This window comes from Typopeltis vanoorti, chromosome 20 (assembly GCF_054136105.1).
Source record: "Typopeltis vanoorti isolate ZY-2024b chromosome 20, IOZ_Tvanoo_1.0, whole genome shotgun sequence".
Classification (NCBI taxonomy): Eukaryota; Metazoa; Arthropoda; class Arachnida; order Uropygi; family Thelyphonidae; genus Typopeltis; species Typopeltis vanoorti.
Genome location: NC_143568.1, coordinates 64,449,955 through 64,465,115, shown reverse-complemented (window position 1 = coordinate 64,465,115; position 15,161 = coordinate 64,449,955). Strand labels below are relative to the sequence as shown.

At 34.1% G+C, this 15,161-nt stretch overlaps 1 protein-coding gene across 2 annotated transcripts in view; it reads right to left on the bottom strand.

Moving 5' to 3' along the window:
• Positions 1–15,161, bottom strand: part of LOC150095509 (cytochrome P450 3A8-like) — an 86,408-nt gene that overhangs the window by 30,718 nt on the left and 40,529 nt on the right. For both annotated transcript variants that reach the window (XM_090410517.1, XM_090410516.1), the window contains exons 12-13: positions 14,879–15,022; positions 1,723–1,885 (exon numbers count right to left, since the gene is read on the bottom strand). In XM_090410517.1, the coding sequence (XP_090266643.1) occupies positions 1,723–1,885; positions 14,879–15,022 (307 nt within the window). The remainder of the gene's footprint in view (positions 1–1,722; positions 1,886–14,878; positions 15,023–15,161) is intronic.

The following is a 15,161-nucleotide window of genomic DNA, read 5'->3' as shown; positions in this document are numbered from 1 at the left end:
ATTTTAATTTTTCTTTCCTTCAATTTTGCAAAATTTTGGAAGTTTTGCGGCCCTTCATGGCGTGCTCCCTAGGCGGTTGCCTAGTTTGCTTAAATGGTAAAGCCAGTCCTGAGTGCATGCAAGGTAGTTATCTCCGAAAAACTTATAAAAACCTTTTCCGTCCTATGTTTTCACCATTCCTTATACCAGGGAATCTAACTATGTTCTCATAGTTAGATTCCCTCATAATAATTAATCCACCTTCAGTCATGCTAATTTGCCAATGCATACCATCTACATTCTTTTTTATACCTGGTGGATCATAGTACCAACCGATTACATATATCATGCTGTTGATCTCAATCCCACATCACATAACCTCAAATGAACTTCCCTCTGAATACTTGTAATCTTGAGGGACTTCTACTCTTTTTGGCTTAAATTATTCGTCTGTTATTAGCAAAATCCCTTTCTGTATTCTGTCCTCTCCTTTCTTCCTGAAATTATTTTATCTTTTGTTCATTTCCTATTATGTTCTTGCTTTTTAACTTTGAAATTCTTCATAATTATGCTTAGTGGGGTTAAGATTTTTTTGTGTTAAAAGCCACTTGTTTTTTCTCCAACTTTCTGGATATCTAAGCAAGAAGAATACATCCATTATCAATCCTCATTGTCCAAAAGGAAAGTTTGGGTACCATCTCAGTTTGTTGTGGACCCTGTAATTAGGAAAACGTGGTTGAGAACAGAACGTTAACTAGATGTTTTTGTGTTATTTACTAATTCAATAAAGAACTTTTCTTATATTTAAATATACCGCATATCAGTGCACATTGTTCTTATAAAAGAGCCTCCGTAGCTCATTTGGTATACAGACGAGGACCATCGGTCAGAAAAGAACTTGGTTCGATTCCCGTTCCTGACGTAAGAAACTATTTTTGGTCTCTTCCGACTAAAGTGAGTTAGCCAGTCTCATAAGGAGGCAGAAGGTTTTTCACCCGGAAAATCCGGTTCTTTTCCCGCGGAACAGGCCACCGACCTTTTGATCACTCACGGATTTACAGTCATAAAAAATAAGTAGCTGATCTCTCATTAGAAGAGCTCATCTAGGCCTAAGAGACGGGGAGAAGGGGACAGTGAACCTCATATGAGTAAATAAATAAATACTTATAAACCGATTCCACATATGTACAATTAATAACATTTTTCAATTAAGCATAACAATTTAATTGTTGTGAAGTTGCAAGCAATGAGAAGTTCATTTCTGATCCAATTTTTAAAATCGGTTCTTTTTCGTATATTTTTCAACTTTGAGCTCATGGCATCATGTATAGCTTGAGTATTTAGAGCATGAATATTTTCAAATAAAATATGATATTTACACGTGCGCAATAAAGCTGATACACTTCCTGTTATGTCACTTTATGGTGTAATAGATTTATTTCCTTTCTTGAAATGCGGAGCTAAATGCACGATAAAATAATATTACAACGACATTTGTTAATACTTTTTACCATGCTCTCATCAAACGTAAGGATTTTCTCTTCTAAGGAATATAGCCATTACATCACCGTATAGACTGTTTTCACTACATCACGAATTTAAGCATACACAATGATATCATTTTGGGCAAGTGCAGTCGATAGAAATTCAGACAATTATTGCAGTTTATAAAACATGAAAACATATTTATAAAAATATTGTAAATATTGTAAGCTAGAAACTGAATTGGTTAACTAGGCTTACCTTCGTCTCAGGGCTCACAGAAAATCTCACATGGCGTAACACCTTTGCTAGACACAGTTTTACTTCCAGTAATGCGAATCTCATGGCAAGGCAATGCCTTGGTCCACCTCCAAATGGTAAATAAGTGAATGGATGTCGTTTGGCTTTGTTTTCGGGTTCAAACCTATAAATCATTTAAAAACGTAATTTTACTATCAGCATTCAAATTGCGACATTTCATTTCTAATTGATAATTAAGATTTAAAAGTCGCGATTAGAAAAAGTGAAATGATATATCCACAGGAAGGAAATATTTATAAGTCGGTCATATCTCTTTTATTACGTAGACGAAACTTTAGAGAATAACCTTTTGAGAACAGTTCCGCGTCAGACGTGTCGATGATTAATATATTAAAAAAAAAGATTCTCTTCAGATATTTGTAATTTCGGTATAGGGTTTTCATTAATCCTAACTGTGTTTAAAATTTAAAAAAAAATTCTGGATGGTACTTTTATCTTGCAGAAGCTGATTCTAAGGAATAACATATTAGAGGATACGAGTGGAGAGGAAGAAGAAAATTCTGGGAGATTTATTGATGCTACTTCTGATGAACAACGTTATAGTGACGCTCACTCGCTTTAAGTCATATGTGTTTTATCAGAATAAAGTGAATATCACTGAGATCTCTATTACAAGTAATAGCATTAATTTCTGCTGAGGGAAGCCGAGGATAGAGAAAGATTTATCTTATCTCAGAAGTAAAGTAATGCCTAAAGCGACCGAGGAAACATAGTATCTTTGATACTGAGATGAAAAGAATAGCTGTCTTCTTTCAAAAAATGGCCATTCCTTTGATCAAAGCAGATTGCTCTGCTTTGGGATAGGCTTCTTCTTTCAGAAGATGGCTATTCGAAAGGGGATAAATCGAAGTCTGTTATGGATATTATTTGGTGTTAATAAAATTACGTCAGAAGGACTTCTATGAAGGCATTGTATTATTTCTTGATTTCTTTGGCATTTTTGCCTGTTAGAAAGATCCATGTTGTGTTAGATGAGAATCAAAACAAGAACACGTCCATCTTTCAGTCCAAAAAGATATGTCGCGCCACACTTGCAACAACGATACAGAGACACTCACTTGCTTTAAAAGATAAGTGTTTCACAAGAGTGAAAAAAAACTATTTTTTTTAAAAAAGTATTTTTGAACCAGAAACATAATAGTGTTACTATAGCGTTTTCATGAGCGTTTTGGAAAAGTTTTGGAAAAATGTTTAAAATAGTTGGAAAATTGCTGTTTAATCATAACGTGCAGTGTGTTTTAAAAACTGTCTTCATTTGCGCAATTCAATGTTTGTCAGATAAGAATGAGAATCCGGAGGACTTCTAAACTGATTTCTAGAACCGAAATCGGATCCGCTTTCGGTTCTAGAAATTTTTCATAAGTTCGTATGGATGAGAGTCAAATCAGTAAACCTCAACATCTCATAATTAGATGTGCAGTTTAAGGATAAAAATCCCATTTCTACTTCAAACTGAAAATAAAGAAATGAAGAGTGACGCTTGAGTTTGTGTGCATTTGTTTTCCAACGGAGATGTCAACGTCACCGCATTTTGCGAGAACAACTCACTTACTTTAGTTTTTAAAGAGATTTGAAGAAGTTCTTCATTTGGTCTCTAGAAGAGTTTCCGGAATATTCCAAGCAGTTGACATCCCCCTACAGCATAATGATATTCAGACCATAAATCGGATTGCCAGGAAGAACAAAAAAAGGCTTGCCACAACCCGCACCAATCTTAGTTCGTCTGACAAGCAATTCCACAAGAGACAATCTCATAAAACCCAGCAGACTGAAAAAACCAGTTGCCTAGGACTTAATCGCATCGCAAGACAATACACCAATCTTTCTATCTAAGTATTTAACACCATTTAATCAGAATCTGTTGTACCAAGTAAAAAAAGCAAAAACAGATAAAATAATCAAGTTTTGTGGATCAGATATGGGAAGGTATTCTTGATAAAATCACAAACTTCAAGTCGATACAAATAAAAAGCGCTGAATACATAGATACGCTGTCAGAGTATCAATGTATTCAGCGCTTTTTATTTGTATCGACTTGAAGTTTGTGATTTTATCAAGAATACATAGATACGCTGTCAGAGTGAAACAAAAGACTCCACATTAGTTCAAAAAGAAGATCACAATACAACAAAAATGAATGTGAATCATCAGACAGATGTAATTACATCAGAATACATCAGCAATTGTACTTTTGACTCGCTTAATGCATGGAAACAACACACAGTACAAGCGAGAGGACTCGCCATCCTGCATATTAACATCAGAAGCATCTGCAAACAACATTTGTTATTGTTACAGGCTTATCTTGGAAATTACACCGATCTTATTGATATATTGGTCCTAACAGAAGTATCCATAACTACTGACAAAGCAACTGCTTTCCAAATTTCAGACTTCCAACAACACAGATTATGCCGCCAAACAAAAAGAGGTGGGGGGAATATTAATATTTATCGAACATAAATTAATAGCAAAAGAAACTGTTTATCAGTATGAGCATGTTGAAACTCTTTGATCGAAAGCATTAATACTACCAATCGACAGCACATCCCATAATACTAAATGCTGTTTACAGACCACCAAAGTTAAACATGATAAAATTCTTGCAAGAACTTAATTGATGGCAGTAGTAGGGGTCCCACTTCTGACCAAATGCTTCCGGTGGGCGTGGCTTCTCCCTGAGGGTATATGTGTCAATGGCTTCAGGTTGGAGTTTCTGACCAAATGCTTCCGGTGGGCGTGGCTTCTTGACGTCATTGTGAGTGACGTCATGAGTTTGGAATGTTTGGAATTTCCATGTGGGCAAGTGTGTGAATGGCTTCAGTTCTTGTGTTTTGGTTCGCGTATGGGATTATGGGTGATTTTTTTGGTTCGCCTATGGAATTATGGGTGATGATAGAGATAAGGATTTGTGTTGTGATTGGTGGGACACTTTAAACCAAATGCTTCCAGTGTGCGTGGCTTCATGGGTGTGGAATGTTTGGAATTTCCTTGGGAGCATATGTAGTCAATGGCTTCAGTTCTTGTGTTTTGGTTCGCGTATGGAATTATGGGTGATGGTAGAGATAAGGAATCGTGTGGTGGGTGTGTGTTGTTTTCAGATGTAGATAAGTGACGTCATTTGTTATTTGTAAATAAATGTCGTCATTTGTTATTTGTAAATAAGTGACGTTGTTGTTTTGAATGGAAAGGATGATATTAGTGGATAAAAAATCGTGTCGTGATTGGTGGGACACTTTAAACCAGATCAAGATCAAGATAAGATAAGGAATCGTGACGTGAATGTTTGTTGTTAGTTGTAAATAAGTGACGTTATTGTTTTGAATGGGAAGGATGATTTTAGTGGTTAAGTAATCGTGTCGTGATTGGTGGGACACTTCTGACAAGACCAAGATCAAGATAACATTAGGATTCGTGACGTGAATGTTTGTTGTTATTGAGTTTGGAATGATAATTTAATTTAACTATATTCTATGTCACACAAACATACAGTTTTTTTTTTCTTCTATAGATGGTTGTACTAATTTTCCAATACATTTTGGGTATTTCTTTCCTGTTAAAGTTTGGGAATTCTTAGAGAAAGTCGTGATGGCTCTCGTGTTTCGATCTTTTCTGAATAATTAATTATATACTTAAAGTACCTGTCCTTAAACACACACACACACACACACACACACACACACACACACACACACACATACACACACACACACACACACACACACACACACACACACACACACACACAAGACATAAAAAATCGCTAATGTGTCCATGTTGATACTCTAATATATAACCTATGATTATTCTTATGGAAAAAAAAACTATTCAGTATTAGAATTATGCTTACCAAACAACATGCGATCAGTTATGTTTAAGTTAAAAAAGTACTTACAGCTTTCCAGATGACTCTTCGAAATTCGAATATTCCAAAATAGTTCAATTTTATATCCACAACACAACACAAACACAAAAACCACAAAGAATGAAATTTCTGTAAATACTGTAACCTGAACTAGTTACTTCGTCCTTTAGATTACGGAGCATAGATGGTGAGGTTTCGTCATTGCAAGATCCCCCAGCGAGCGCTTTTCTTCAAAGGGGTTGACATGAGTCACATCCGTAAAGTGGGGTATTGTTCAAAATGCAGCATTTCCTCAAGTTTGGATATTTCTCAAATACTTACATATGACTAAGGGATTAGTATCCACATGTTTGAATGAAAATTATTCATTCTTCGTTACCGTCGGCATTCATTGGTGTAGTAAATTAATGCTTACATTTAATGTTAATTTAGATTGCTGTTAGAGTATGGAATTCAGACAAGTGAAATTATTATTATTTTTTTTTTTTCAAATTGATTGGTTATTTTCTGTATTTTACTTTTAAAAGTCATATTCTAACAGAATAACTGAGTAGAATTAATAAATATATAAAGTATATGTGAATTTATTTTCCAACACTGAATATTTCTCATTAAGTCTTTTACAGAAGGTTTTCTGAATATTCCAATTGTTGATTAACATGTATTCACAGAACACAAACACAAATCTGAAAAGAACATTTCACTTTTTCATTATAGCTTACTGTGGCTAACATATATTCACACCACAAAACACACAAAACATAGGAGTTGATAGATATTTCTGTAAATAACCAGAAAATCTAGTGGACTACTTAATTTACTTTAGTGTCCGTTTGGTTCTCTGTATTAATTCTTTCCCACGGGTGTACATCCTCGGTAGGAAGCTCTATGCGCTGTTTTGTTTAGGGTAAGTGTTATTTCCGGTTTCGAATTCCGATTGCTGTTAGAGTATGGAATTCAGACAAGTGAAATTATTATTATTATTATTTTTCAAATTGATTGGTTATTTTCTGTATTTTACTTTTAAAAGTCATATTCTAACAGAATAACTGAGTAGAATTAATAAATATATAAAATATATGTGAATTTATTTTCCAACACTGAATATTTCTCATTAAGTTTTTTCTTAAAGTTCCCCAAGCTTAGTGGGAAAGTCTATGCGCCGTTTTGTTTAGGGTAAGTGTTATTTCCGCTTTCGAATTCCGATTGCTGTTAGAGTATGGAATTCAGACAAGTGAAATTTTTATTTATTTTTTTTTTCAAATTGATTGGTTATTTTCTGTATTTTACTTTTACAGGTCATATTCTAACAGAATAACTGAGCAGAATTAATAAATATATAAAGTATATGAGAATTTATTTTCCAACACTGTATATTTCTCATTAAGCCTTATCCGGTCGCCTTTTGTTGTACGTAGGTGAGAAAGCGTGTGTTTTGTTTCGAACTTTTGGTTTCTGCTGGGAAATTACCAATATAACTATTAATTTTACCTTCGATTCCTTGTGCTCTTAACCTATTTCTGTAAGTAGAATTTATTTATGAATTATTTTCCCACACTGTTAGTTTTCATTCATTAATCTTGTTTGTAGATAACGAACAAATAAGACTTTTCATTCAATGAATCAAAAAAAAAAAATTCTCTGGTTACTTTGTGGCATGAAATTTCACAAGGAAAAAAAAAAAAAAATGTTATCTTCCTTCTTAAATTTGTATAACACATCTATGACACCCAATTTGTTCATTTAATTTACACATTTTATTGAACGAAATATTATTTACAAATTGTATTTACTGAATCTAACAATACAGAAAATAAATAAATTGAAAAATACATCAAAGGTTCTTCCATGGTTGTGGAATTGCCATCGTATGGTTTTGACAATGTGATTCTCATCTGAAAGTTAATTTTCATTTAGTGTTTGTTTGTTGGGAATTTATTACTGTAGTAGTAAAATTAAGGGTTGCATATTTATATTTTCGAATCCAATACGTATACTTCAGAGAATTATTAAAAGCACAGAATCTTTCGTTATGTTTCCAAAAGCATTTAAAACTACACGTTATGTTTTCACGTTTCGGGCATCCAATTTCATTTAAATCAAGAACAGGCCTCCCTATTAGCTTCGTTAATGTTTTTGATTTTTCTCTTCCTTTGGCAAGTAATATATGATATTTGCATGTTGATTCTATCATCCAATCTCTTAGTTTGTCCAAAGCTAGTGAACCAATTTCCCACTTCAGCTGATGGTTATATTTTATTAACCAAGAATTCTGTTTTTTAACTCTTTCAGGTAATTCTTTCCAACTACAAGGTGATTTTGTCACTGCATATCTTACACTAATTCCATCAGAAATACAAATTTCTTTAGGAAATAAATTTGAACTCCTGTTCAACAAAAATTGTACATCAATTATCCCAATGATAACTGAAAATTCGTATATTTCACCCACTGTCGATTTTTCATAATCGTTTTCCTTCATTCTTCTTCTTCGATTACTTCATATGGCACCACAAATAAATAGTTATTTATTATTATTTCACTGATTATTAGCTCTGATCATATACTTTATGGTAACATTCGTTTACAAAATTCTAAACAATTAGAACTTTTCACAAAGAAACTTTCAAAGAATTTGTGGCTCACCCATTATTTTTGCATTACCAAACACAATGTACTGTTCTGTATGTACTGTTTACACTTACCATCCCCTATCCTGACTGTTCCTTCAAAAATGAACCTTTTGCGCAGATGACTCAACGACATGTTTTCACATGCTGTTGGATATACTGTTGGTGTGTTTTTATCTTACTTTGTGTAGGGAAAGGTAAAATTTGTATATGTGTTATCTGTAGAGTACAAACATTTTCTCTATGCCAAACTTTAAAGAAGTGTTAAACTCACGTTTTGTTGGTTTAATTAGGTGCTTCTCTCTCTCTCTCTCTCTCTCTCTCTCTCTCTCTCTCTCTCTCTCTCTCTCTCTCTCTCTCTCTCTCTCACTCTCTGTAAAAATAACCAAATTCTAAGAGTTCGGATTTTCGATTATGTGAACGATTTGTTTTCAGATAACTCAAATAATGTCAATAGGTAGCATTAGACAATTTCTAAAATAATCAATACATGGATTTTCGTTTTCAACACCTTTTTTTTTTTCCCTGTCCTGGCATTAATTTCACAGTTGTGATTTTTTAAAATAATTAAACAGAATTGCATTAAGATATAAAGTTGTGGATTTAAATATCAAGATCTAATCAGAATAACTGAGTAAAAATTCACTGTGGAAAAACATAACAACAAAAACACACATCTTTGTTCATTTAAGTTTACAAATGCACATTTTATTTTGCTGAAATACTATTTACAAGTATATTCACTGAGAAAAATTCGAAACATGTAATTACCTAAAAATATTTCACAATATTTAGTTTAGACTCTTAACATTTTCCAAAGAGTTCAATGAATAAAATTTTTGTTACTCACTGTTTCTTGGTTACATTACATCAAAATCTTTTTTGGGAAAAAAAAAATTTAAAAAACTGGTTTTTTATGATAACTTTTTAGGAAAAAACGCGTTTTTTATGAAAACTTTTTTGGAAAAAAAATAAAAAAACGTGTTTTTTATTTTTTTTAAGTATATAATTAATTATTCAGAAAAGATCGAAACACGAGAGCCATCCCGACTTTCTCTAAGAATTCCCACACTTTAACAGGAAAGAAATACCTAAAATGTATTGGAAAATTAGTACAACCATCTATAGAAGAAAAAAAAACTGTATGTTTGTGTGACATAGAATATAGTTAAATTAAATTATCATTCCAAACTCAATAACAACAAACATTCACGTCACGAATCCTAATGTTATCTTGATCTTGGTCTTGTCAGAAGTGTCCCACCAATCACGACACGATTACTTAACCACTAAAATCATCCTTCCCATTCAAAACAATAACGTCACTTATTTACAACTAACAACAAACATTCACGTCACGATTCCTTATCTTATCTTGATCTTGATCTGGTTTAAAGTGTCCCACCAATCACGACACGATTTCTTATCCACTAATATCATCCTTTCCATTCAAAACAACAACGTCACTTATTTACAAATAACAAATGACGACATTTATTTACAAATAACAAATGACGTCACTTATCTACATCTGAAAACAACACACACCCACCACACGATTCCTTATCTCTACCATCACCCATAATTCCATACGCGAACCAAAACACAAGAACTGAAGCCATTGACTACATATGCTCCCAGGGAAATTCCAAACATTCCACACCCATGAAGCCACGCACACCGGAAGCATTTGGTTTAAAGTGTCCCACCAATCACAACACGAATCCTTATCTCTATCATCACCCATAATTCCATAGGCGAACCAAAAAAATCACCCATAATCCCGTACGCGAACCAAAACACAAGAACTGAAGCCATTCACACACTTGCCCACATGGAAATTCCAAACATTCCAAACTCATGACGTCACTCACAATGACGTCAAGAAGCCACGCCCACCGGAAGCATTTGGGCAGAAACTCCAACCTGAAGCCATTGACACATATACCCTCAGGGAGAAGCCACGCCCACCGGAAGCATTTGGTCAGAAGTGGGACCCCTACTTCTGCTGGCTTTCACTGCAAGAAATATGCTCAACTGCATATCTAATGATAATCGGCGACATAAACGTAAATATTGCAAACGAAAACCAGAAAACAGCACTGCGCAATACCTAGTCGCGCTATCCTTGTATAACCTAATACTAACAATAACATCATGTAGTAGACAAGAAATATTCGAAAATACTGTCACTTCTTCTTCCTGCATAGATCATATAAACATTCGAGCACCACAAAACAGTTACACTGCATCAGTCATAAAGTGCAACGTAGCAGATCGTTACATCATGGCTCTAAACCTTCACACTAAGACAATATCCATGCAATGCTCCACATATGAAAAGCAACAAAAAACAGTAATAGAAGAAGAAATAGTCAATACGAAATAAGAAAAAACCAACTGGGAACACATGTATCAGATTCAGCAGATATCTTATACAACAACATCAAACTCACACTGGAGTAAGTATATAAGAAAGCTGCAAACAAAGTCAGAATTCGTTCAAGAACAACCCCGAATCCTTGGATAACACAAACCTTACTCCTAGAAATACACAGAAAGGATGCTCAATGGAAAGAGTTAAAGCGATATCCAAATAACACAGCATTAAAAACTGAATATAAGATAACAAGGAATCGCCTTACAACACAAATAAGAAATGCAAAAAGGAACTACAAAAGAGACAAATTAACCTCTGCACAAAGCGACATGAAACAAACTAGGCATCTCATCAAAAAGATGCTAGATTTTGTTCCCAACACCACCGCCTCCGAAGCCATAAAACACAGCTTCATGAAAGACACAAAACCTATCCAACAACTAACAAATGACTTTAACCAATACTTTGCAGACTCCATCCAAGAACTGCACAGAAATATTCCCCCAGTCATAAAAGGTGATCCACCATCTGGACCACAATCAAAACAAACATTATAGTTCCCAACTATAAAAGAGGCAGACGTTCTCTCTGTAATAACTCAAATCAAACCAAACAAAGGCCTAGGAATTGATGGTATCAGACCTAAAGATATCAAGCAAAATACAACTAGTTTAGGCCCTATCCTACTAAAATTAATAAATAAAATATTTAAAACAGGACAGATACCAAGTATGCTAAAGATTGCAATAATACACCCATATAGAAACATGGAAAAAGAAATTTACTCAGCAATTACACACCTATAGCAACATTACCAATTATCAATCAAATTATAGAGCGGATCATACTGAAGAAACTGACAGCATACACTAAAATCTTTAATATTATCCCCAAAACAGAATATGGTTTTCAGAAAAATAAGGGAACAACATCTCTCTTGGAAGACTTTACAGACGTAATTAATACCGCCTTAGACAAAAAAATTGCAATGGTAGTCTTTATTGATCTAACTAAAGCATTTGACACACTCACACATCATATATAATTAGAAAAGTTGAGGCATGTTGGAATAGATGGGCCACTGCACAGGTGGTTTACAAACTACCCTCAAACTAGAAAGCACATCACACGTATCGGGTCAAACCGAAGTAGAGAGCCCTGTGGGCTGTCACAGGAAACTGTACTCTCCGCAAATCTATTTATACGCACGATATTAATCAGCTGCCTCTGAAAGATAAGGTCTTCCAATATGCAGACGATACAGCAATAATATCCATCCATGATAACGCAAGCATAGCCCAAACAAATATGCAACATGACATAAATCTGCTCATAGACTGGCTCACCAAAAACTCCATACACCTAAACTCAGATAAGACAAAATTAATGATATTCAGAAATCCACTGAGTCGACCAGTCGATAACAAACATATAACCATCCAACATCCACTCTCCAACATAAAAAACAGAAAGAACAGCAAAACTACTACAATCACTCAGCTTGAAACAATACGATACCTTGGAATTTATTTCGATGCAGATAGGAATTGGAATAGCCACATAACCCATCTACACAACAAACGCCGAACAATAACTGGCAAACTCTATAAGTTAAAAGACATAGTTCTCACATGTCTGAAAACATTATAAATTAATGTCGCTACAGTACAAAATGATAAAACTGATCTTTTGGGATCTAAGAGACAACAACGACTTTATATGCACTGCAATGTCAGAGCACAAAATACTGACAGCAAAACATTTATGTCACTATGCAGCTTTCCTAAATCATTATTTCGATGCGAACTACAGGACAGTCAGAAATACATACCGTATAACAAAAGCTCAGACAACTAATTATATCACATATAAATACAATAATCACTACGGAAAGGCCACGTAAAACTTCTACATCCCAGATATGATAAACAAATTACCTTTTGAATACAGAAACCTTACAAACTACAATAGTCTGAAAAGAGCTCTAAGGACATACTATGAACAAGAAACACGCACTCAAAATACCATATAAACTTAGAAACACAATATATTCGTTCAGGCTTTCAGTTCAGTGATGCATCAAGACAATCCAAGTTATCATATGTGTGCGTGCGCGCGCGCGCGCGCGCGCGTGTGTGTGTGTGTGTGTGTGTGTGCGTGCGTATGCGCACTAATTTCTCAATCAACGGCTGTATTGGAAATCAAACGTATTAAACACAAGCTTACCTCCCATCATAGCAAACAAACCAATACATAAGATAAGGTCTGATAAGCTTAACAAATAAGCATCGAGAATGTAAGTTGAGAAATTACTTATCATCCAAATCAATAGAAAAAGGGAAAATACCCATATAATCACTTTTAAGTGCTGTAGTTACAGCCCTTAAATATATTAAAGTCATCCTTAAATATATATAACTGATTGTTAAATGAATAAATGCTCTATTATTATTATTAATACATTATACAGAAAAAAAAGAAAAGAAAGAAAAATCTGTACGAATTTCATTGTTACAAAATAAACAAAAAACAAAAACAAAACAAAAAAACGAATTAAACCTGTTGTAAATATATAATCACAATATGTAATCATGATTTTAATAATAAAAAAAAGGATTGAATTTAAAAAAAAATATAATCAAATGCATGTAATGTATGAATCTCATGGAATCAAACGCACCTAATGTAATGTATGTATCATATGTAATCGAATGTATGTATATACGCAATGTATGTATCGCATGTAATTTAAATATGCAATCATAAATTTTAATAAAAAACTTTTACGGCATCTCTATGGAGTCTACAGGCTCATCGCGAGAGACCTAAATACACTATCATACACACAAATCCTATCATTCCTCTCCTGAGAATCTATTCACCATCAGAGAACTCACAACCAATTCTGACAATCCATTCCACTCACTTACCACTCTCCAAGCAACAAATCTGGTTCGGACATCCCACTAATCACACTCTTACACAACTTCCATGGATGGCTCATAGTTCTCTGACTATTTGCCATATATTGGAAAATTTCGCTTGCAGCTTTTTTTTTTATAAATTTTCTTTAATATCTTAAAAGTTTCTATCATGTCCCCCCTGCCCTTTTGTGCCTATCAACTAAAATTTGTAACGTGCAAACCTTCATCCTATGCTCGTAAACAATATTCTACAGATCTGTTGCCATCTTTCTCCCTCGTCTCTGAATCTTTCCGACCACCCCCTAATACCCAACGTTGTTCAAGATTTCAATTCGATATACGGATGTTATGGGTATTGCAAAAATATAATGAAACATGAATGATTAATGCGTTTTTCTTGTTTCATAGCCAATTCAGAGTCGCATTATACGACTAAGTATTGGCTGTAGTTGCATTTCAGACATGGCGTCTCTCCTTTGTCCAAGGCAAAGAAACGAAAAGCGTTTGAGATTTTGTTGATCGAAATAACTCGGTGGATTTCATGCGCATATCCCTCCTCAGTTTAATCGATTCTCTCATCAGAACACACACACACTCACATGTATTAAAAAGAGCACACATTAAAATCGAAGTATACAGATGAAGGTCGTTTCGCATGGAAATATACAGTATGACAGCAGGAGTACAAACACGAACATATATATTACCAGAGATCAAGGGCTCTTTCAGTTTGCTTACGGCTTGCGTATGCTTCGTTTGCAAATTCATTCTATAATGCTCCCATTCTGTAGCCTAATAAAACAACTGTAATCAATGTGACGACAGTTTTCAAGCAAGCAGCATACAAAATTTTGGAACCTTTTCCAAAAATTTGCTGTTGGAAATGACAGCTTAAAGTTTAGGAATATTTGTCATGTTGTAAATGAACTAATTCTGATATGAGGTGTTGACATAGTAATAATTATGGTTCACTTGTGCATTAATTATCTTAGTAACAAACATATACAAAATTCTGGGGAACGGTTTAATTTCTTATGATATATTTAACTCTCAGAGTATAGTAACCTCAGAATCCTTTATTCAGTAATCAAAGTTGAGGAGGAATATATTTGGCATGAATTGTGCGTGCGCGCGCGCGTGTGTGTGTGTTATTCACAGATGTCATTATATTGTTATGCATTAGAATTTCCTTAAAATACAGTAGTTCACTGATTAAAACATACAAAATATTCTAAGTTTATACAGCTATCATGGCACGTAAAATATTTAACCTCTGAGGGGATTTGGATAATCTTACCTGTCAGGAATAAACTCTTCTGGATCAGGATAGTATTCGGGATCGTGATGCATAGCATACACCGGAATACCAATAATCATGCCCTTGGGGATAACAATTCCAGTGTCTCCTAATTTATAGTCATACTCGGCTCTTCGTTCCATACTGTAGAGGAATAAAAACAAAGTAAGTAAATTTTATTATTAAAATTACACAAACTATGCATAATAATGTAGTAATATTGTACCGTTTTTATTTAGTACTATCACAGTGTTCATTAACTCTGGTAAAAGTACGAGTAATT